The sequence below is a fragment of the Salvelinus namaycush genome, chromosome 34 (assembly GCF_016432855.1).
Source record: "Salvelinus namaycush isolate Seneca chromosome 34, SaNama_1.0, whole genome shotgun sequence".
Classification (NCBI taxonomy): Eukaryota; Metazoa; Chordata; class Actinopteri; order Salmoniformes; family Salmonidae; genus Salvelinus; species Salvelinus namaycush.
The window spans coordinates 18,654,283-18,678,497 of record NC_052340.1 but is presented as its reverse complement, the minus strand read 5'-3'; the positions used below and the strand labels follow the sequence as shown (position 1 = coordinate 18,678,497).

The following is a 24,215-nucleotide window of genomic DNA, read 5'->3' as shown; positions in this document are numbered from 1 at the left end:
ATATCAGGAAATAGGCTACTTTATTTCGCTTCATGTCCTAAATCCATTATGTTGACAACTCTATCGTAAGGGACAACAGTAGCATTTCTCTGTGGCGTGGAGGGAGAAAGGGAGCGGTCTTTTCTCTCATCGTAGTTGGCAAGCATCCTCTGACTGAGACACAGAATGTATTGTTTCCTAACAGTCCAAGAAAATAGTTGATCAGTACATTTAAGTTTCCTTGAGAATGCCTTGATCGTTTAGGCTAGAAATATAGGATATAATACAATGCTTGATGGGATCCATGCAGGCCATTGCTTTAGAGAAACATTTCTAAATAAGAGGATTCTAGTGAAGCTATGAACTTGTTTAAACTTAGAAAGTAAATGGTTGATATAGATCATCACTTCACTTAAGCATCAAATCCTAGCTAGCCAAGTGAACTGGCCCAAAACTGCTGAGCAAAGCTGTCTATTCTTCCTTGCAAACCTCCATGCAATCACCAGTAACGATAAGATGTTTTACCATCTAATTTGTCCAATAGCGGGACCATATTCAGCCACTTAAATTATATAATTTACAGTGCATTCGGAAAGTATTCAGACCCCTTGACTTTTTACGCATTTTGTTACGTTACAGCCTTATTGTAAAATTGATTACTTTTTCCCCCCTCATCAATCTACACACAATACCCCATAATGACAAAGCAAAAACTTTTTGCAAATGTATTAAATTACAATGTAAAATGTAAATCACATTTACATAAGTATTCAGACCCTTTACTCAATACTTTGTTGAAGCACCTTTGGCAGCGATTACAGCCTCGTGTCTTCTTGGATATGACGCTACAAGCTTGGCACACCTGAATTTGGGGAGTTTCTCCCATTCTTCTCTGCAGATCCTCTCAAGCGCTGTCAGGTTGGATGGGGAGCGTCGCTGAACAGCTATTTTCAGGTCTCCAGAGATGTTCGATCAGGTTCAAGTCCGTGCTCTGGCTGGGCCACTCAAGGACATTCAGAGACTTGTCCCGAACCTATCAATTCGAGGTCGACCGATTATGATTTTTCAACACCGATACCGATTATTGGAGGACAAAAAAAGCCAAAACCGATTAATCGGCTGATTTTTATCATATATATATATATATATATACAGTGATCCCTCGCCACTTCGCGGTTCACTTATCGCGGATTCGCTATTTCGCGGATTTTCATAATGCATTTTTTTTTTTTTTTTGGTGCATTGTGCTCTGCATTCTGATTCGCTAAAAACTCACTCCCGCTTCTTGTATCAAAACATGCTACGAATTGTGCTATCATTTAAACAGATTGGAGGAGACGGCTTTAATGACATGAGTCCGGATGACATAAACGCCCTGATTGATGGAGACGCACAGCCGCTGACCGATGCAGAGCTGGCAGAAATGACAAAGCCACAAAGCGACGATGAAAGAGAAGAGGGAGAAGAGGACACGAGAGATGAGGAGGAAGGACTAACGCTTGGTCGCTTAGCAACCATGGTGCGAATGGCCACTGAACTTAAGCGAGTAGCTGAGGAATGGGACCCTTTGATGAGCCGTTCATTACAGTTCTCCAACGTAATCGATGGTGGCATGTCGGTGTACAAGGATCTTTTTGCAAAGAAGAAAAAAGAGCGACAACAGCTGCCTATCACTATGTTCTTCTCCCGAACAAACACACCTGCACCGCGGGCTTCAGAAGAAGAGAACACTGCAGAGCGCAGTCAGGATGCAGCGGCCCAGTCTGAAGAGCAGTGAAACGGCCTACACGTGAGTCACTGTATTTGTATACATGTAATAGTTGCTAATTGTAAAAAAAAAAAAAGTTTTCTATTTCGCGGATTTCACTTATCGCGGGTCATTTTCGGAACGTAACCCCCGCGATAAACGAGGGATTACTGTATATATATATATTTGTAATAAATGACAATTACAACAATACTGAATGAACAATGAACACTTATTTTAACTTAATATAACACATAAAACCAATTTAGTCTCAAATAAATAATGAAACATGTTCAATTTGGTTTAAATAATGCAAAAACAAAGTGTTGGAGAAGAAAGAAAAAGTGCAATATTTGCAATGTAAAAAAGCTAACGTTTAAATTCCTTGCTCAGAACATGAGAACATATGAAAGCTGGTGGTTCCTTTTAACATGAGTCTTCAATATTCCCAGTTAAGAAGTTTTAGGTTGTAGTCCTATAATTCCTACTTCTCTCGATACCATTTGTATTTGTCACGGCTTTCCTCCTCCTCTTCATCCGAAGAGGAGGAGCAGGGATTGAACCAAAATGCAGCGTTGTGTGATGACATGATTTATTTCAACAAGACGAAAAAACGAACTACACTTGAATAATTAACAAAACAAATAAACGATGTAGACAGACCTGGACAACGAACTTACATGAAACACGAAGAACGCAATAACAGGAAAACTGACTACATAAAACGAACGAACAAACAAAACCGAAAACAGTCCCGTGTGGCGTAACATACAGACACTGACACAGGAGACAACCACCCACAAACAAACAGTGTGAAAACACCTACCTTAATATGGCTCTCAATCAGAGGAAATGAAAACCACCTGCCTCTAATTGAGAGCCATATCAGGTCACCCTTAAACAAACATAGAAACACATAACATAGACTACCCACCCAAACTCACGCCCTGACCGTCAAACACATACAAAATAACAGAAAACCGGTCAGGAACGTGACAGTATTTCATATACCTTTGACTATTGGATGTTCTTAAAGCACTTTAGTATTGCCAGCCTAATCTCGGGAGTTGATAGGCTTGAAGCCATAAACAGCGCTGTGCATTCCAGCATTGCTAAGAGCTGCTGTTTGAATGAATGCTTACGAGCCTGCTGCTGCCTACCACCGCTCAGTCAGACTGCTCTATCAAATAGCAAATCATAGACTTAATTATAACATAATAACACACAGAAATACGAGCCTTAGATAATTTAATATGGTGAAATCCAGAAACTATAATTTCTAAAACAAAACGTTTATTCTTTCAGTGAAATACGGAACCGTTCCATATTTTATCGAACGGGTGGCAACCCTAAATCTAAATATTACTGTTACATTGCATAACCTTCAATGTTATGTCATAACTATGTAAAATTCTGGCAAATTAATGACGGTCTTTGTTAGGAATAAATGGCCTTTCAACAGTTCGCAACGAGCCAAGCGGCCCAAACTGCTGCATTTACCCTGACTCTGCTTGCACTAAACACAAGAGAATTGACACAATTTCCCTAGTTAATATTGCCTGCTAACATGAATTTCTTTTAACTACATATGCAGGTTTAAAAAAAATATACTTGTGTATTGATTTTAAGAAAGGTATTGATTTTTATAGTTAGGTACATTATTGCAACGATTGTGCTTTTTTCGCAAATGTGCTTTTGTTAAATCATCAAGTTGAAGTAGGCTGTGATTCGATGATAAATGAACAGGCACAGCATTGATTATATGCAACGCAGAACAAGCTAGATAAACTAGTAATATCATCAACCATGTGTAGTTAACTAGTGATTATGTGAAGATTGATTGTTTTTTTTATAAGATAAGTTTAATGCTAGCTAGCAACTTACCTTGGCTCCTTGCAGCCACAAGGTCTTTTTGATGCTGCACTCGCGTAACAGGTGGTCAGCCTGCCATGCAGTCTCCTCGTGGATTGCAATGTAATCGGCCATAATCGGCATCCAAAAAGGCTAATTACTGATTGTTATGAAAACTTGAAATCGTCCCTAATTAATCGGCCATGCCGATTACATCAGCCGATGTCACAGCCGATGTCACAAAGTGCTGTACAGAAACCCAGCCTAAAACCCCAAACAGCAAGCAATGCAGATGTAGAAGCACGGTGGCTTGGAAAAACTCCCTAGAAAGGCCAGAACCTAGGAAGAAACCTAGAGAGGAACCAGGCTCTGAGGGGTGGCCAGTCCTCTTCTGGCTGTGCCGGGTGGAGATTATAAAAGAACATGGCCAAGATGTTCAAACGTTCATAAATGACCGGCAGGGTCAGATATTAATAATACTCCTACATTGTCTTGGCTGTGTGCTTAGGGTCCTTGTCCTGTTGGAAGGTGAACCTTCGCCCCAGTCTGAGGTCCTGAACGCTCTGGAGCAGGTTTTCGCCAAGGATCTCTCTGTACATTGCTCTGTTTATCTTTCCCTAAAACCTGACTAGTCTCCCAGTTCCTACTGCTGAAAAACATCCCCACAGCATGATGCTGCCACCACCATGCTTCACCGTAGGGATGGTGCCAGGTTTCCTTCAGATGTGACTCTTGGCATTCAGGCCAAATAGTTAAATCTTGGTTCCATCAGACCAGAGAATCTTGTTTCTCATGGTTTGAGACTCCTTTAGATGCCTTTTGGCAAACTCCAAGCGGGCTGTTACGTGTCTTTTACTGAGGATAAGCTTCCGTCCGGCCACTCTACCATAAAGGCTGTCACGTTCGTCGTAGTAATCATCGGACCAAGGTGCAGCGCGATATGGTTTCTACATGTTTATTTATAGAAATGCACAAAACAATAAAGAATGAATGAAACGTGAAGACAATTGAGTGCTAACAGGCAACTACACATAAACAATATCCCACCAACACAGGTGGGAAAAACAACTACTTAAACAACGATTACCAGCTGCCTCTAATTGGGAATCATACAAAACACCAACATAGAAAAAGAAACTAGAACACAACATAGACATAGAAATACTAGATCACCCCCTATTCACGCCCTGACCTACTATACCATAGAGAAACAATGGCTCTCTATGGTCAGGGCGTGACAAAGGCCTGATTGGTGAAGTGCTGCAGAGATGGTTGTCCTTCAGAGTTCCTCCACAGAGAAACTCTGGAGCTCTACTGTTGTACCTGATAATTAATTGCACCCACCTGGAGTCCCAGGTCCAAATCAGTCCCTGATTAGAGGGGAACAATGAAAAAATGCAGAGTATCTGGATTCGAGTTCCAGAGTTGAGTTTGAGGGCTCTACACTTACATAGCTTGTTTTGACAAACTGAAATTAGGCTAACTATAAAAATTTAGCAATCAGGAAATGGCCCGAGCGATTCCATTTTGCGATAAATTGCCTGAATTGATGCAATAACGATAAATAGAACGATAAGTTTAACATTCATTTTCACCAGTTGTTTTAAAAAATGATCCTTTAAACTACTACTACTAGTTTGATGGTTGTAGCCATCAATTCTCCCATTAACAATCACCCATATTAGCAAACCTATTTCATTTCAAACTTCACATTTCTCTAGTATAGGCTCCTTATCATAACAAACAATATCAGCAAAATGCCTGCGAAGTGATTGATATGGTCGGTGTCAATAACTTTCGGCTTATCGTCCCAGCTCTAATGCAGTACTGTCACACCCTGGCCATAGAGAGGTTTTATTCTCTATCTTGGTTAGGCCAGGGTGTGACTAGGGTGGGCATTCTAGTTTCTTTATTTCTATGTTTTCTATTTCTTTGTGTTTGGCCGGGTGTGGTTCTCAATCAGAGGCAGCTGTCTATCGTTGTCTCTGATTGAGAACCATACTTAGGCTGCCCTTTTCCCACCTGTGTTCGTGGGAAGTTGATTTTGTTTAGGGCACATAGCCTTCAGCTTCACGGTTTGTTTTTGTAGTGTTTATTGTTTTGTTCGGTGTCATTTTTATTAATAAAGGAAAATGTACGCTCACCACGCTGCACCTTGGTCCTCATCTTTCAACGGCCGTGACAAGTACACAGTGTCAATAATTTGACCAAGACCCAGTTTGGGGTTGAAACATTGTCCTATTAAACAAGTTGGGAGCATTACACCAGTGTGCAGATTTACTTATTGTTCTGCGGCAATCACTTGACAGCAAAGCAGAGGAGTTTCTTCCTGGTGCTCTGGGCGATCTCAAACAGTCTACATCACTGCCCATGTCAGCAATCAGAACAAACAATCGAGGAGGAAGGGAAACCAAACCAAACACAACAAAAACAAAGCCAGTAAACTGCGTGTACTCCAGTGCTCCATAAAAGCACTAGTTTGGTCAGCGTGGCATCCTACCAGAGGGCGTGTACTTTCTAGCCACTACAACTCTCTCCCTCATGCTCTCTCGGTCTCACCCTTTTCCTCCTCCAGATTAATGCAGTAATCTGTCTTGATACACTGAACCACCCACTTAGTTTGAACAGTTAGGACGGCTATGATTGGTTTAATCTGCCATTTTTCTTTTAAGGAGGGATGTGTAACCATCGCTTGGGACACATATTAAACAATCAAAACTGTCTGGACTAAAACATTTCCAGAATGACTTCACAGGAAGACAAGTGACTATTTATTATCCTAATCCTGCCTAGCCAAATGCTTACTACTCCTCCCATTCACAGATGGTACTATTGCCGTATCTTTCCTTTAGTCCTCCTTGTCTCCTTGACATTGTTTAGGGTGATTTGTGGATAAGCCTAATTAGAAATATACCAGCATTCCTTTTTAAACTTCAAATAGAATTGGCCAGTTGTTTTGATCCCTTGCTTTCACAATCCAGAGAGTAAAGTCACAATAAAAACCAAAGCTAACTGACAATCATGTTTGTCGTAAGACAGCAGAGCAATCATCTATCATCCATCCCCCCTGTTTGTAAAGAGTAGCCTAGTGGGGTTGTTGACAGATGGCCCTAATTCATCAACACAATGACAGTCACAGAAGCCTCAGTCTGCAACCCATGCCACCATCAAAGTCTGTCAGATTATATTCAATCAAGAATAGTCTGATTGGGGACAATATTAGCCTATCACTTGTGAATGATGCCGTGTGTAGTAAGGGAAGAAACAACGCATGCCTTTTTTGAGACTTTTCAAAATCATAGTCGCACACCTCATGTAGCCTAGCCTATAAGCCTATATGTTTTGACAAGGTTGGTATCACACTAAAGAGGCCAAATAACTTCTTAAAATTAAGCACATTAATAATTAATCTGGTTTACAAACAGGTGTAGAGCCCAACTGACATACATTCGCACCGTGTGAGTTTCAAGTTTGGGGAAGATCATTTTCACTATAAAAATCTTCCTTAATAATAAAAGCATTACAACAAGTGCTCAGCATATGTGGGAACTCCTTCAAGACCTTTGGAAAAGCATTCCAGGTGAAGCTGGTTGAGAGAATGCCAAGTGTGTGTAAAGATGTCATCAAGGCAATGGGTGGCTACTTTGAAGAATCTCAAATATATTTAGTTTTGTTAAACACTTTTTTGGTTACTACATGATTCCGTACGTGTTATTTCATAGTGTTGATGTCTTCACTACTTTTCTACAATGTAGAAAATAGTAAAAATAAAGAAAAACCCTTGAATGAGTAGGTGTGTCCAAACTTTTGACTGGCAATATATATTTTTTTCTCACCAATCTACACACAATACCCCAAAATGACAAAGTAAAAGCTTTTATAGACATTTTTGCAAACTTGTTGAAAGTGAAATACAGAAATATCTAATTTACATAAGTATTCACACCCCAGAGTCAATACTTTATAGAATTACCTTAAAGTTGTGAGTCTTTCTGGGTAAGTCTCTAAGAGCTTCCCACACCTGGATTGTGTGACATTTGCCCATTATTCTTTTCAAAATTCTTCAAGCTATTTCAAATTGGTTGTTGATCATTGCGACACAACTATTTTCAGGTCTTACCATAGATTTTTAAGTAGATTTAAGTCAAAATTGTAACTAGGCCAGTCAAGAACATTCACTGTCTTCTTGGAAAGTGTAGATTTGTCGTTGTGTTTTAGGTTATTGTCCTGCTGAAAAGTGAATTAATAACCCAGTGTCTGGTGGAAAGCAGACTGAATCAGGTTTTCCGCTTGGATTTTGCCTGTGCTTCCATAAATTTTTTTATCCTGAAAAACTCCCCAGTCCTTAACATGATGCAGCCACCACTATGCTTGAAAATATGGAGTGGTACTCAGTAATGTGCTGTATTGGATTTGCCCTAAACATAACAGTCTGTATTCACAACAAAAAGGTTAATGCTTTGCCACATTTTTTGCAGTATTACTTTAGTGCCTTGTTGCAGACAGGATGCAATATTTTTATTCTGTACAGGCTTACTTCTTTTCACTTTGTCAATTAGGTTAGTATTGTGGAGTAACTACAATGTTGTTAATCCATCCTCAGTTTTCTCCTATCACAGTCATTAAACTCTGTAACTGTTTTAAAAGTCACCATTGGCCTCCTGGTACAGTGGCTTGCGAAAATATTCACCCCCTTGGCATTTTTCCTATTTTGTTGCCTTACGACCTGGAATTAAAATAGATTTTTGGGGGGTTTGTATCATTTGATTTACACAACATGCCTACCACTTTGAAGATGCAACATATTTTTTATTGTTAAAACAAGAAATAAAACAAAAAAAATTAAAACTTGAGCGTGCATAACTATTCACCCCCCAAAGTCAATACTTTGTAGAGCCACCTTTTGCAGCAATTACAGCTGCAAGTCTCTTGGGGTACGTCTCTATAAGCTTCGCACATGTAGCCACTGGGACTTCTGCCCATTCTTCAAGGCAAAACTGCTCCAGCTCCTTCAAGTTGGATGGGTTCCGCTGGTGTACAGTAATCTTTAAGTCATACCACAGATTCTCAATTGGATTGAGGTCTGGGCTTTGACTAGGCCATTCCAAGACATTTAAATGTTTCCCCTTAAACCACTCGAGTGTTGCTTTAGCAGTATGCTTAGGGTCATTGTCCTGCTGGAAGGTGAACCTCCGTCGAAGTCTCAAATCTCTGGAAGACTGAAACAGGTTTCCCTCAAGAATTTCCCTGTATTTAGCACCCTCCATCATTACTTTAATTCTAATTCATTAAAATGGTCGAATCCAGAAACTATAATTTAGAAAACAAAACGTTTATTCTTTCAGTGAAATACGTAACCGTTCCGTATTTATCTAATGGGTGGCATCCCTAAGTCTAAATATTGCTGTTACATTGTACAACCTTCAATGTTATGTCATAATTATGTACAATTTTGGCAAATTAATTACGGTTTTTGTTAGGAATAAATGGACTTCACACAGTTCGCAACGAGCCATGCGGCCCAAACTGATGCATATACCCTGACTGCTTGCACGGAACGCAAGAGAAGTGACACAATTTCCCTATTTATAAGAAATTCATGTTAGCAGGCAATATTATCTAAATGTGCAGGTTTGAAAACAACAGGTAACAGGTAGTCAGCGTGTGCAATGTAAGGCAGGTGGTTAGAGTGTTGGACTAGTAACCGGAAGGTTGCAAAAACAAATCCCTGAGCTGACAAGGTAAAAATCTGTCGTTCTGCCCCTGAACAAGGCAGTTAACCCACCGTTCCTAGGCCGTCATTGAAAATAACAATGTGTTCTTAACTGACTTGCCTAGTTAAATAAAGGTGTAAAAAAATAAAGAAATAAAAAATAAATAAATCTGCCAAATCGGTGTCCAAAAATACTGATTTCCGATTAATTCAGATTAATCGGTCGACCTCTAATACCTATATAATGTAGGTACACGACGCCACGTAAAATGTTGCGCTACACGTGCAACACAGCATTCCTAACCTAGCCCACAATGTCTGCTGTGTGGATTGAGCAGTCAACAAGTCGAGCAGTCATTTGAAAGAGTAAGAATATTTCAGCGAGACAACGAAAAGGGGAAATCCATTAACGCCAAGATAATTTAATTCATTGCCCTTGACAATCAACTGTTCTCTGCCGTGGGTGATGTTGGCTTTCGCTACTGGTCGAGCACTGGTACAGACTACCAAGTGTGCTATTTTTCAGATGTTGCCCTACCGGAGTTACACAGTAATTGTGTCACTGCTATTAGCTTCACGACATACTATGGAACGCAGTTTGGGTCTTTGCGTGTCAAAAAAGATACACGTCAAACACTATTTGACATTAACACTATTTGAAGCGTTAAATAAGCTTTTAAATTTGACACGTAAAATAACACAGTTCTATGATAGAATGTTGTGTGATCTGAATTTGCACGTGCAAGCCAAGCGCCACCACTATTATCAGTAGCATGGTCAAAGCTGTACAAAAAAGTCTGCAAACAAGCAAACAAAGGCCATGAACGATGTGTTTACAATACCACGTTGGTAATAAAGCATTATTTGTTCGACCACAACTTCTGGGGTAGCTAGCTTTAGCTTGGTACCTAGCTAGCACTAATACAACCAGCCTGTGAAGAGTTTACGCAAATATTTGTGTTGTAGTTCTTATCATGAGATTGTGACTGTGTGAAATCACCTCCCCAGTCAGCCTATTGTGTGTATTGACATTCATATTGCACTGTACAGCTTTACCTACGGATTGGGGATCAATGAAATGGGGTATCAGTCTACTCAATACCCAAGATATTTTTTCCCAATGTCCTCCTCAGAGTTATCAGACTCCAAAACATCCACGCAGTATTGTTTTTCCTCTGGAATAGTGTTCAATACACATAGGTTGACAATAAATGTGGCTCCATTCACAGTTGTTTCAGAGTTTTGACGCTAATGTTCTCGGTCACTAAGTAGACTGATACCTATGGATTGTGGATCAATGACATGGGGTAAGGCTGTACAGTGAAATAAGTATGCCCCCAATGCAATTCCAAAGTATAATACATCCAGTGTGATTTCAACAGATTTTTGTCAAATTAACAAATTGTCTTTTGTTGATTTTATATAGTAATATTTTTTGTTTAACCTTTATTTAACTAGGCAAGTTAGTTAAGAACAAATTCTTATTTACAATGACGGCCTACTCCGACCAAACCCGGACAATTCTGTGCCAACTGTGCGCCGCCCTATGGGACTCCCAATCACCGCCTGTGATACAGCCTGGATTCGAACCAGGGACTGTAGTGACACCTCTTGCACTGAGATACAGTGCCTTAGATCGCTGCGTCCATGTGTGTGTGTGTGTTAACTATTTAACTGTACTAGAATGCTTAAAAGGCCGCTCAAATTTTAAATATCGGTATCGTTTTTTGGGGGGAGAAAATGTAATATCGGTGCATCACAAATTTTTAACACACGATTGCATTTAGAATTGTTGTGCAATGATTGGGTTTATAAAAGCGCTGTCTGACTAATTTTCCGCTCGTGTGATAAATAAGATACACACAAGCGACAATTTAATTCCACAAAATTATGACAATTAACCCATAGACCGACAAGCATGACCGGTCAAATGTATATCCATCAACTGGTATTTCCATCAATGAATAGGCTAAAAAGCATAATTTCGCAATGGGATTTTTTTTCTTCTGTCGGACAATTGGCCGGTGCCAAAAGCTGGCTATTACCGGCTTTTGGAAATCCTGGTCTGCACTCACCCCACATGCCTCTACTTTTAGGTCATGAGGACCATGGATGCATCCCAAATGGCAACCTATTCCCTTTATAGTGCACTACCATTGACCAGGGCCCATAGGGCTCTGGTCAAAAGTAGTGCCCTGTAGGGAATAGGGTGCCATTTGGGGGGAGAAACAACGTCAAAAGGGACCCCAGAACAAGACTGAAATTGTACTCTGTACCCTGCTACCCCTACAGCTCTGCTCCCCAGATTACTCCCTCCACACGGCAGCCACTCGTTAAAAACTTCCAGCGTAACTACAAAGACAGAGAGGAGCGCTGCAAACAAACAAGCTCTTTGTGTAATGTCCTTGGTGACAGGGACAAGGACACAGTAGCTCCCTCCCGAGTCATGACGAGTTTGTTTGATTCACATGGCCCTCCAGTACTTGTGAGCTAGAACTGAAGTGGAGAGAAGAGTACAATTGTCATTCATTCGCTTGGGATACATACCTCACATTTGCTAGGTCCGACGTAAACTGTCACTCAAAGGAGCTGATTACATGCGAAAATATGGAAGAAGCTAGACAACTTTTAATTGATTGAACTTTGAAGGTGTCCCAACTGACACATTCAGAGTAAAGACGTGATTATGATGTTTGGAAAGCGTCGCCTTTGTATCCCAGAATAAAAGTATTTTTACTTTTGGCTTTTAGGCTATTTGCATGTGGAAATCAAATTGCTGCAAACAAAAGGTATGTTGTTTTAACTAGCACTGTCTCCTCAAATCACATACATCAACAGAGCATGTCTGCAGGAGTTACCGAGGTCTACGTGACAGAGTTAGCACTGTATGTGTGCGAGGTCATTACAACTGACAGTTGAGTGAGTGATGAAAAAGGAGCCGCACTAGTTTCCCATAACCCATGAGCTCCTATCCTAGAGGGACTACTTTGCTGACTGTGCACATCCTGCCTACACTGCCCTGTGCCACTCTAATACCTCACTGTTAAACCACAATGCCCCAATTGCATCAGGTGTTTGCTATGATCTGCTCTCCCAGTGTAAAAAACTACATTCCTGACAGCGAGGCAGCAGTGGGCAAAATAGTTTTTAAAGGTTGCCTCTATTCATTCACAGTATGGTCATTAACCATGACGAATATCTGAAAGCCATTTATGCCACCCAGTTATAAATATGGAAGACTCCAAGAAGCCAGAATATAACCTAAGAAGCAATGGCAACACTTAGGTTGCCCGTGTGCCATCATGTAGCCTAGTTACTTTGCATGAAACTACAGTTTAGGTAAATAAGACCTACATGAAAAAGCCTAATGGTTGAATTGTAAGTTACAAACTTAGCTTTGTTACTGTGTAGTTATATGCAAATAGCCTAATGCACACCACAAAATGAAGACGTAAGACAACTAGTTTAATGGATTCTGTACAACTTTATAGAGCGACTGAAACATTCAGATTGACTTAGTTCATTCCAGAACAACAGTGCTTTGAATATAGAAGAAAAAAAACAGCACATCAAACAGTATAGCCTACTTCCTAAACAACAGCATGTTATGAAAGACATGAATTGAACATCATGTCACTGAACCTGATAGCGATTCCTTCCTAAAAGGAAAACAGAGCTCTGGAAGAAGTGCTGTGTCACAGCTTCATAGACAGCAGCATTGCTTACTGTTTAATCCCAGTTAGAGCCATGTTCAAGAGCGGATGTCCCATGATGCCAGGGCTGGAGGTCAATCTGTTACATTCACTAATGGACTATTACTGTAGTACCGGACGGGGTACTGCTGTACAGCCTGCATGGCTGCAGTTGCATCCCAAAAGGTGCCCATGGGGCTAGTCTAAAGTAGTGCACTATAGGGAATAGGGTGCCAATTGGGAAGCATGGCTACCTCTGTTCTGACAGTCACATCTGTCAGAGGAGGAGGGTGGGGCTTCTGCAGCATGCTCCCCACAAAGCCACCCTGCTCCCCACACAGCCAACCCACTCCTCACACAGCCAGCCCGCTCCTCACACAGCAAGCCGCCAGCCGCCGCTTCCCACAACAAAGCACAACACTCATCTTCTGATGGGTCTTCCTTCAAAAGAGCCTTTTAATGTGATTGGGAGATTTCAGACCGAGTCTGCTGCTGCCTCACAAGTGAGATTAAGAGAGGATCAGATGGGATACAACAGCTGCACATCATAGATGTGCACCCAAAACACAGCTTCTTTCGAAGCCTTGTACAGCTAAGCTTACCAATAGCAATTACGTCTTGCTTTTCCAAAACATAGCAAGGCCAGATTTGGTTTGTTGTGTGTGTACTGTGTAGACTTATTGAAATTGCTTCAAAATAGTTTGGGTGGCTCTGAACTTTAACCAATAAGAGGAAGAAAAATAATGGTAATTTATTAGTATCAGAGACTAATAAAGTGGAGAGACTAATAAAGTGCATCAGCAATGGCACCTTTTTGTAGGCACTAACGGAGGCTAACTCTGGCATGGCTCGTTGGACAAAGCCTTTAAGGAAATTAATGTTTTTTTTGTGGGGTTTCTGGATAAACAACAAAAATAAGGTATTCGGTAAACACAGGCTTAGGAGATCTTTACTTGTTGTTCTATGGGATCATTTTTAATCAGCCAACATCCCTTTGTGAATTTTGACGCAATTACAGTGCATTCGGCAAATTATTCAGACCACTTGACTTTTTCCACATTTTGTTACATTACAGCCTTATTCTAAAATTGTATTAAATGTTTTTTTCCTCATCAATCTACACACAATACCCAATAATGACAAAACAAAAACAGGTTTTCGATCGGGTTCAAGTCCAGGCTCTGGCTGGGCCCCTCAAGGACATTCAGAGAATTGTCCCGAAGCCACTCCTGCATTGTCTTGGCTGTGTGCTTAGGGTTGTTGTCCCGTTGGAAGGTGAACTTTCACCCCAGTCTGAGGTTCGGAGTACTCTGGAACAGGTTTTCATCACGAATCTCTCTGTACTTTGCTCCGTTCATCTTTCCCACGATCCTGACTAGTCTCCCAGTCCCTGCCGCTGAAAAACATCCAGACAGCATGATGCTGCCACCACCATGCTTCACCGTAGGGATGGTGCCAGGTTTCTGCCAGACGTGAAGCTTGGCATTCAGGCCAAAGAGTTCAATCTTGGTTTCATAAGACCAGAGAACCTTGTTTCTCATGGTCTGAGAGTCCTTTAGGTGCCTTTTGGCAAACTCCAAGAGGGCTGTCATGTACCTTTTACTGAGGAGTGGCTTCCGTCTGGCCACTCTACCATAAAGGCCTGATTGGTGGAGTACTGCAGAGATGGTTGTCCTTCTGGAAGGTTCTCCCATCTCCACAGAGGATCTCAGTTTGGTCGGGCAGCCAGCTCTAGTTAGACTCTTGATGGTTCCAAACTTCTTACAATTAAGAATGATGGACGCCACTGTGTTCTTGGGGACCTTCAATGCTGCATACATTTTTTGGCACCCTTCCCCAGATCTGTGCCTCGACACAATTCTGTCTTGGAGCTCCACGGAGAATACCTTCGACCTCATGGCTTGGTTTTTGCTCTGACATGCACTGTCAACTGTGGGACCTTATATAGACAGGCATGTGCCTTTCCAAATCATGTCCAATCAATTGAATTTAACACAGGTGGACTCCAATAAAGTTGCAGAAACATCTCAAGGATGATCAATGGAAACAGGATGCACCTGAGCTCATTTCGAAAGGGTCTGAATGCAAAGGGTCTGAATACTTATGTAAATAAGGTATTTCTGTTTTTATTTTTAGCAAATTTGCAAAAATGTCTAAAAACCTGGTTTTGATTTGTCATTATGGGGTATTTTATGTATATTGATGAGGAACATTTTATATTTAAGTCAAAGGGTCTGAATACTTTCCGAATGCACTGTATGTAATCAAAACAAGCACATAAAGGCTTAATAATTCATAAATGTTACCTGACTGATATCTCATACAACAAAACGTCTCCTAAGCCTGTGTTAAGCTTATTTTTGGCATTTATCCCAAAACTCCATTCTTTCCCCATTAATTTCCCCCATAGGAATGGCCAATGAACCCGATGTAAAAAATGCTAACTCATTTCTGTTTTTTAGGACTACAAGCTGGCGCGCTCGATAGTGTGATGTCCTAGTTACTACAAACAAAAGGCCAAACTGATGCTGTAGTACTGCGCATTAGACCTGTCCTTTGCATGTCTTTTTTCAAATCTATTTTCATCTTGAGCCTGTAATTTAGGTTGCTCCATTACTAAATTATTTATTTATATTGCGAAAGAACCACACAGCCCTGAGAGAAGAAACCACCAAACTATGGTCTTCAATTACAGACCTCACAGTTTGGTGGAACCACACCTGTGACTATCCCCTACCCTCCTCAGTCGACCTCATCAGTCTTTCTATACTCTGGGAGCGCTGAAAATGACACATTCAGGAAATTTCGTTTACCTTCCAACTCTATCAAATCTGCTCTTCTTAAAATCCCCCACAGTCCATACAGTCAGAGGAATCCCTAGCACACTGTCCAACACTAGTCTGCACACTACATCACCTTTTACTGCAAAAATATAGCTCCTAAGCACTGTTTATCTACTGTCTGATGGTCAAGATTTATGAACCCATAAATAATGTGGTCGTAAAGAGAGTGAGAAAGACAGCATACATGCAGGCGTGGTTGTGTGGAAGGGGAGTTATTACCAATCTAGGCTATAATGGGGTCATATCAGATTACTTCAGACTAAAACAACAATAATACAGATCAGTGATTTACTGTTATTTGCTTTGGTTAATACTTGTCCTGGTTCATTTTTTACTTTAATAAACGGTAGTACAGTTTGTGTGTTGTGTCCTGCTATGGGTATGGGGTATAGTATGGTATAGGTTACGTCCTAAATTACACCCTATTCCCTATATTGTGCATTATCTTTGACCAGAGCCCTGGCCCTGGTCAAAAGAAGAGCACTATAAGGAGAATATGGTGCCATTTGGGACGCAACCACAGAGTGGAGTATAGTATGCCTCCCTTCCCAGCTGCTCTGTTTGTGACAGCGAGACTGGAAGGTGCTCTGGAATGGAGCGCAACTGCAGGTCAATACTTCCAGACTCTGCGGCTGCAGTGCTTTTCCTCTCTCAGTCACTGAAATGTCTTCATTTCCCCTGCCGCTACACACACCCAGCCTTAAGAGGCTCCGCTTCTCTCCCCTGCTCGCCTCTCCTCCTCCTGACATGTTCCATTCCTTTCTCCTGTTTTTATTTCTCAATTTCCCATTGTATACCAGCCTCCTTAATCCTCACATCATTCAGTCTCAACTCCCTCTTTTTCCTCAAGCAGCAGCACATGTGGAATGAGATTGAGGAAATTAAAGTCTGTATTATTAGGAGATTCATGTGAGGTTAAATCAATGCAAGTCATTTAGGATATCATGATTCCAGTAGTTAGCTAAATCACTGTCACCCTTGATATCAAGGAAACATGATACAGTGGCAAAATTTTAATGTGGGGAATCTGAGGGGGGATTTTTTATTTTCTTACTTTGTTAATATAGAGTATTACAGTATGAGTCATGATACCCATAAAACCTAACAAGGAAATGGTTTCAATAAGACCCCAAGCCATAAGACTGCTGAACAATTAAGCAAATGGCCACCCGGACTATTTACTCCTCTTGCACTTTGATGCAGTGCCTTAGACCAATGCGCCACTCAGGAGCACACTGCTGGTATTCACTGTTTATTATCTATGCATAGTCACTTTACCCCTACCTACATGTACAAATTACCTCGACTAACCTGTACTCCCACACATTGACTCTGTACTGGTACTCCCTGTATATAGCCCCGTTATTTTAATTTTATTGTTACTCTTTCTTTTACTTTAGTTTATTTAGTAAATATTTTCTTAACTATTTCTGGAACTGCATTGTTGGTTAAGGGCTCGTAAGTAAGCATTTCACGGTAAGGTCTACTACACCTGTTGTATTCGGAGCATGTGACAAATAAAATTTGATTTTGATTTAATTTGTTTTTCCACCATACATTTTTCCATAGAAGATTTTAGAAACACTGAAATAAGGGCTGCGTTTTGTGTAGTCTTACCCTGGGGTGAAGTTTTGATAACCGTGTAAATCTCTCTAGGACTATGTGACTTTTATAAATATATTAGGACTATGTGACTTTTAATAAACATATTATTTAACCTTTATTTAAATAGACAAGTCAGTTAAGAACAAATTCTTATTTACAATGACGGCCTACCCTGGCGACGCTGGGCCAATTGTGTGCCGCCCTATGGGACTCCCAATCACGGCCGGATGTGATACAGACTGGAATCGGACCAGGGATTATAGTAACGCCTCTTGCACTGAGGTGCATTGCCTTAGACCGCTGTGCCACTCGGGAGCCTATCTTGCATGATGTCTACTTTTATGCTAATTAGCATTTTTGAATCAGAGCGTAAATAGAGCCGAATATATTGATAAAAGTCACCATGTCTGAGAGATATTTACATGGTTATCAAAGCGTCATGCCAGGATAAGCCTGCATCTAGTAAACATTTGCCGATTTCTGTTAGGGAACACCTACTCTGAAGTGGGTGTGTGCTCTTCACAACTCAATTCGCCTTTGAACTCCTAAACAACTGCAATTCTTCTTTTACTTTGGCAAAGGATAAAGTCTACAAAACTTTGTCCACTCTTTTCGGCACAGATTCTAGTTATGGGAACAGAAAACTGCATTGAGATCAAATGTTTTTTAATGAGAAAATTTGCAGAATGATGGGACCAAAATCGATCTCGTTCCATCTTCTCCCACTGCCGGTGTTGTGCCGAAAAGCTCCCCCTTGACAAAATTCTCCCCCGCCTTCGCGTGAACATGGACGCACTCAATTCTTCATTGCTGCGACTTGCTTGAACGCGCACTGCGACTTGCTTGCTAGTTGAGATTTCTGATCACGTTAGGCTGCGTTTCATTTTATTTTTTGTGTCGGTTTGATCGCAGGGGAGACACTAGTAATGTCTGCAGTTTTCAATTTGGCTATTTGTTTCAAGTGTATTAGTCTATAAATAAATCTCTTTGCCAAAATGTGTCATCTCTCCCATGTCTTATTTGACTAGTAGTTCTGAAATGTTTATTGCTTGCCTAAATTTTACTCCCTCCTCTATGTTTAATATAATACACATACATTAATTATTAATTTCAGTTGCCTATCCTGACGTGAAGTTTGTTCTATAGAAAGTATTTGACTCTGATGTGTGCCACAGAAAGTATTTGATTTGACTCTAGCCACAAAATTAAGGAAAATAGAAGGGGGGGGGGGGGGGGGGGGGTTCGGCAGGGCTATTTTCTTGCCTGACAAAATCCCCCCCCTTCTATCTTGGGACTGCAAGGCCTGGCACACTTCAGAATCCTCTTGTTAGCTCATGTTGACCAGTAGTGTGTGCCACAGAAAGTATTTGACTCTAGCCACAAAATTAAGGAAATTAGAGGGGGGGGGGTCGGCAAGGCTATTTTCTTGCCTGCCGAAATCCCCCCCCCCCCCCCCCCCCCTCTATCTTGGGAATGCAAGGCCTGGCACACTTCAGAATCATTTTTGGTGACCTATCATGACCTCTGATGTGTGCCACAAGAAGTATTAGACTCTAGTCACAAAAGGAAGTGGTTATTTCAGCAATCAGTTTTCAGAGCCCTCTACTGTTCTCTCTACCCATCCCTCAATCACCCATCCCATCGTGCTTTTCCCTCTAATGGCTTTTCCTACATTTTTTTTTACACTTTTTCAGTTTTAGTTTTTAAGAATGTAGGTACAGTAGAAATAATAAAATAATAATAACAATAAATCAAAAATGTGTACTCTGGGTTGAAAAATAAATATATTCAAATATATAAGTCAACATGAGTGCATATCCATATTCACAGGAAAAAGTTATAATAATAGAAAAAAATAAAAACATGTATAATAATATAATTAACAAAACTATGACTGAATGTGCCTCCGTGAAGAATCTCCTCCCCAATAGGACACCCCCAGCACCTCCACCATCTCCATCAACCTCCCCCACCCCTCAACCACAAAACACAATAATGATAATCATAATAGAAATAAAAATAAAAATACAAAATATATATACAGTCGTGGCCAAAAGTTTTGAGAATGACACAAATATTAATTTCCACAAAGTTTGCTGCTTCAGTGTCTTTAGATATTTTTGTCAGATGTTACTATGGAATACTGAAGTATAATTACAAACATTTCATAAGTGTCAAAGGATTTTATTGACAATTACATGAAGTTGATGCAAAGAGTCAATATTTGCAGTGTTGACCCTTCTTTTTCAAGACCTCTGCAATCCGCCCTGGCATGCTGTCAATTAACTTCTGGGCCACATCCTGACTGATGGCAGCCCATTCTTGCATAATCAATGCTTGGAGTTTGTCTTGGCCAAGGTCTTGGGAGTTTCCTGGCCATGGACCCAAAATATCGATGTTTTGTTCCCCGAGCCACTTAGTTATCACTTTTGCCTTATGGCAAGGTGCTCCATCATGCTGGAAAATACATTGTTCGTCACCAAACTGTTCATGGATGGTTGGGAGAAGTCGCTCTTGGAGGATGTGTTGGTACCATTCTTAATTCATGGCTGTGTTCTTAGGCAAAATTGTGAGTGAGCCCACTCCCTTGGCTGAGAAGCAACCCCACACATGAATGGTCTCAGGATGCTTTACTGTTGGCATGACACAGGACTGATGGTAGCGCTCACCTTGTCTTCTCCGGACAAGCTTTTTTCCGGATGCCCCAAACAATCGGAAAGGAGATTCATCAGAGAAAATGACTTTACCCCAGTCCTCAGCAGTCCAATCCCTGTACCTTTTGCAGAATATCAGTCTGTCCCTGATGTTTTTCCTGGAGTGAAGTGGCTTCTTTGCTGCCTTCTTGACACCAGGCCATCCTCCAAAAGTCTTTGCCTCACTGTGCGTGCAGATGCACTCACACCTGCCTGCTGCCATTCCTGAGCAAGCTCTGTACTGGTGGTGCCCCGATCCCGCAGCTGATTCAACTTTAGGAGACGGTCCTGGCGCTTGCTGGACTTTCTTGGGCGCCCTGAAGCTTTCTTCACAACAATTGAACCGCTCTCCTTGACATTCTTGATGATCCGATAAATGGTTGATTTAGGTGCAATCTTACTGGCAGCAATATCCTTGCCTGTGAAGCCCTTTTTGTGCAAATCAATGATGATGGCACGTGTTTCCTTGCAGGTAACCATAGTTGACAGAGGAAGAACAATGATTCCAAGCACCACCCTCCTTTTGAAGCTTCCAGTCTGTTAATTGAACTCAATCAGCATGACAGAGTGATCTCCAGCCTTGTCCTCGTCAACACTCACACCTGTGTTAACGAGAGAATCACTGACATGATGTCAGCTGGTCCTTTTGTGGCAGGGCTGAAATGCAGTAGAAATGTTTTTGGGGGATTCAGTTCATTTGCATGGCAAAGAGGGACTTTGCAATTAATTGCAATTCATCTGATCACTCTTCATAACATTCTGGAGTATATGCAAATTGCCATCATACAAACTGAGGCAGCAGACTTTGTGAAAATTAATATTTGTATCATTCTCAAAACTTTTGGCCACGACTGTATATGTACAGTACATATACATAGTCACAGGACACTCAACTTATCTATTTTTCTACATCAGATATGCAGGTGACAATCCACCTGGATGACAGCACATATTCAGCAAGACGGAGATGCTCTTCGAGGGAATGCCTGCCCATTCTCAGATGTTAGATAATCCGAGATGATCACATGTCATTTACATTCCAGCCATTGTCAACTCCAGATTTGACTACTTCAACTCACACCCTGCTGGAATCCCTGCATTCTCAGATTCCCCTCTGTTATTAATCTCTATATTGTAATCAATGAAGTGTTTCAAAATGCTGTACTTTTATTAACATATATGTTCAGATCATTCCTGAGAGAGAAGCGGTGTAATATCTCCAGATGGGCGTGTGGTACCCTTCCTCACCCATGCCAACAAGATGTTACTTCTTGAGGGGTCTTTGTCTTGAAAGTAAGTATGAGAGTATAAGTAATGTACAATTAACTTACTGAAAGTATACTGACTAAAAGGCAAAACAGAACTGTCAAATGATATTATAGCTGTGTCGTTGTATACTTGCGAATTAGAATCTTAACTGGAACATAATTTTGTTGGGGAAAACAAATTTCTTCCCCAGTTTGCTGAATGTGTTCTGAAGGAGGAGTCAATTGTCTTTTCAAATAGGGACAAATATGTTAATAACATCATGAGAGAAGAAATAGCAGTCACTCTTCTCCAAAACACTAGTATGTTCAATTTCTAATTTAATATAATTGTAGATTTAAAAAAAAACATTTATATGGATATTTCAAGGTTATCTTTGATCCAACTTCTGACAAGATGTATCGACTACTTGACATTATGTTTTGCTAGATGACCTGAGCCAACTGTGCCACTTCTGTGGGGAGCTGGACAATAATGAGGAAGACACTAACTGGGTAATTGCTTGTTCACTTCTAAAGGCACATTTTTAGGAGTACGAATTTGTATAAGCAGTTGTCTGATAATGAAATAATTGTAATTCAAGAAAATGTACTTAATGTTTTAAATATATTACAATTTTTCATATAAATTTCTGATTGGTTGTGACTGCCCACGATGGTTCCACCAGTCCTTTATGAAAACCATCCCATCATTGGAGGATTATGTCTGTGCTGCCTGTCAGGACTAGGTTAGGCTTGAGATCCAGGCGATGGATTCACCTGGAATACTTTCCATAAAAATTGGCATAAATGTTCTGTTGCAGCTTTCCAATATTTGTTTATGTTATTTATTGTCTTTTTATATTTGATTTATTGTCATTTTATATCTTATTATGCAAAGATTTAAATGTCTATTTCTTATTTAATGTTTGTTAACAAACTTAACTTTCTGTCATGTTTTTGTGTTATTGTGTGATAATATTTGTGTGATAATATTTGTGTATTATCATTATTTTCTTAAACATTACAAAATGTTTCTAAAATAAAAGTTTACGTTACTTTATACTCTAATTGTGTTTTCTGTGGCACACACTACTGGTCAACATGAGCTACCAAAATTTTGAAGCTATTTTGAAGTGTGCCAGGCCTTGCAGTCCCAAGATCGAAGGGGGGGAGAATTTCGGCAGGCAAGAAAATAGCCTCGCCGAACCCCACCCATTTTCCTAAATTTTGTGGCTAGTCAAATACTTTCTGTGGCACACAGAGTCATATTTTCTATGGAACAAACTTCACGTCAGGATAGGCAACCGAAATTAATAATTAATAATTCATGTATGTGTGTTAAATTAAACAGAGGGAGAAAAATGTAGGCAAGCAATAAACATTTCAGAACAACTACTAGTGGAATAAGCCATGGGAAAGATGACGAATTTATTGCTCGAGATTTATTTATAGACTAATACAATTGAAACAAATAGCCAAACCGAAAACTGCAGACATTACTAGTTCCTCCACCGCGATCAAACCGACATATAAAAATGTATATAACAATTAAACGCAGACTAAAGTCATCAGAAATCCAAACTAGCACGCAAGTCGCAGCAATGAAGAATTGAGTGAGTGCGCGTTCACGCGAAAATGGGGGGAGAATTTCTGGCAGGGGGAGCTTTTCGGCACAACACCGGCCAATGCAATGGGCTTCCTCTCACTACCATATCTGGCAATGAGTGGAAACGCCAAGTGGATGCTTCACATTTATACGTCCAGTGAAATATCTGTCTCAGTCATTGTTCTATCACTATAGTAGTTTGAATAAAGGTTAAATAAAAAATAATTTAAAAAACTATAGTAGCTTGCGCAAATCGAGTGAACAGTCTGTCATTCCACTCAAGAAAGAATAGAAACAGCAAACTTAATTAAAGCGCACAACAAACGAAATGGTCTGACACCTGAGATTAGCTAACACTAGTTAACGTTAGTTTTCAGCACACGATATCAGAAGGCTTCATTTTGTTGTAGTAAGTTACTGTAAATAGAGCCCCACAATAGATCAAACAACATTTCTGTAGTTGCGATGGCAAATTTCGATTCGAAAGATGCCGGGGAAAAAGTGAACTTCATTGCATTTTTTTGTAATAACGTACAGTAGCCAATGGAGTAAATATTAGAACGTTAACTAGCCTTGTGTTCATACTTTAACTGAGGGACTAAAAACGGTAACTCGCGACTGTGCGCACACACACGCACACACGTCGTTCCCATTCCGGCCATAGAATTAGCATTCCCGTTAGCAAAGCTAGCTAGCTACAGACAGTACTTTACCACGTAGCTACCAACAACAACTTCAAATGCCAACTTCAATATCCAGAACTTTAAAATGCATTCGTAAATACAGAAGTTAAAGAAAATTAATAACTTACAGGTAAACCCATAAATGAGAAGCAAAACTGTGACGGCTTGCAGTCCATTGAGCGGCAGAGTCTTGTGGTAATCGAGCAGCAATCTTTTCGCCATGATTTCCCCGTGCACTTTCGTTCCTTACCTCGCTCAGCTTCTACGTCTGTTCTACTGCTGATTGCTTGCTTGCTTCTCTAGCAACTCCTCTCCATAGCGACCGCCCGGGCGCGTGAGCTATACCACTTCTGGGATTGACAGGGGCACACATCTTAATCAGTCAACAAATTCCTTTTTTTATGCACTTTGTAAATACATGAATACATTTGACAGTGTATAGCTAAGTAGTTAATGTGTCAAGACTTTATATACCTTTATTAGACTTAAACCCCTTATTATTGACCAATGACTAAGTGAAATTGAAAAATGCACTGTAAATTATTTTATATCAGTC

The 24,215-nt window shown here is 40.5% G+C and overlaps 1 protein-coding gene across 1 annotated transcript in view; it reads right to left on the bottom strand.

Moving 5' to 3' along the window:
- The window catches only part of LOC120028880 (nectin-3-like protein), a 68,353-nt gene extending 44,439 nt beyond the window's left edge, over positions 1-23,914 (bottom strand). The window contains exon 1 of the mRNA XM_038974133.1: positions 23,788-23,914. Within this exon, the coding sequence (XP_038830061.1) occupies positions 23,788-23,881 (94 nt within the window). The 5' untranslated portion in view covers positions 23,882-23,914. The remainder of the gene's footprint in view (positions 1-23,787) is intronic.
- Between the last annotated feature and the right edge of the window lie 301 nt (positions 23,915-24,215).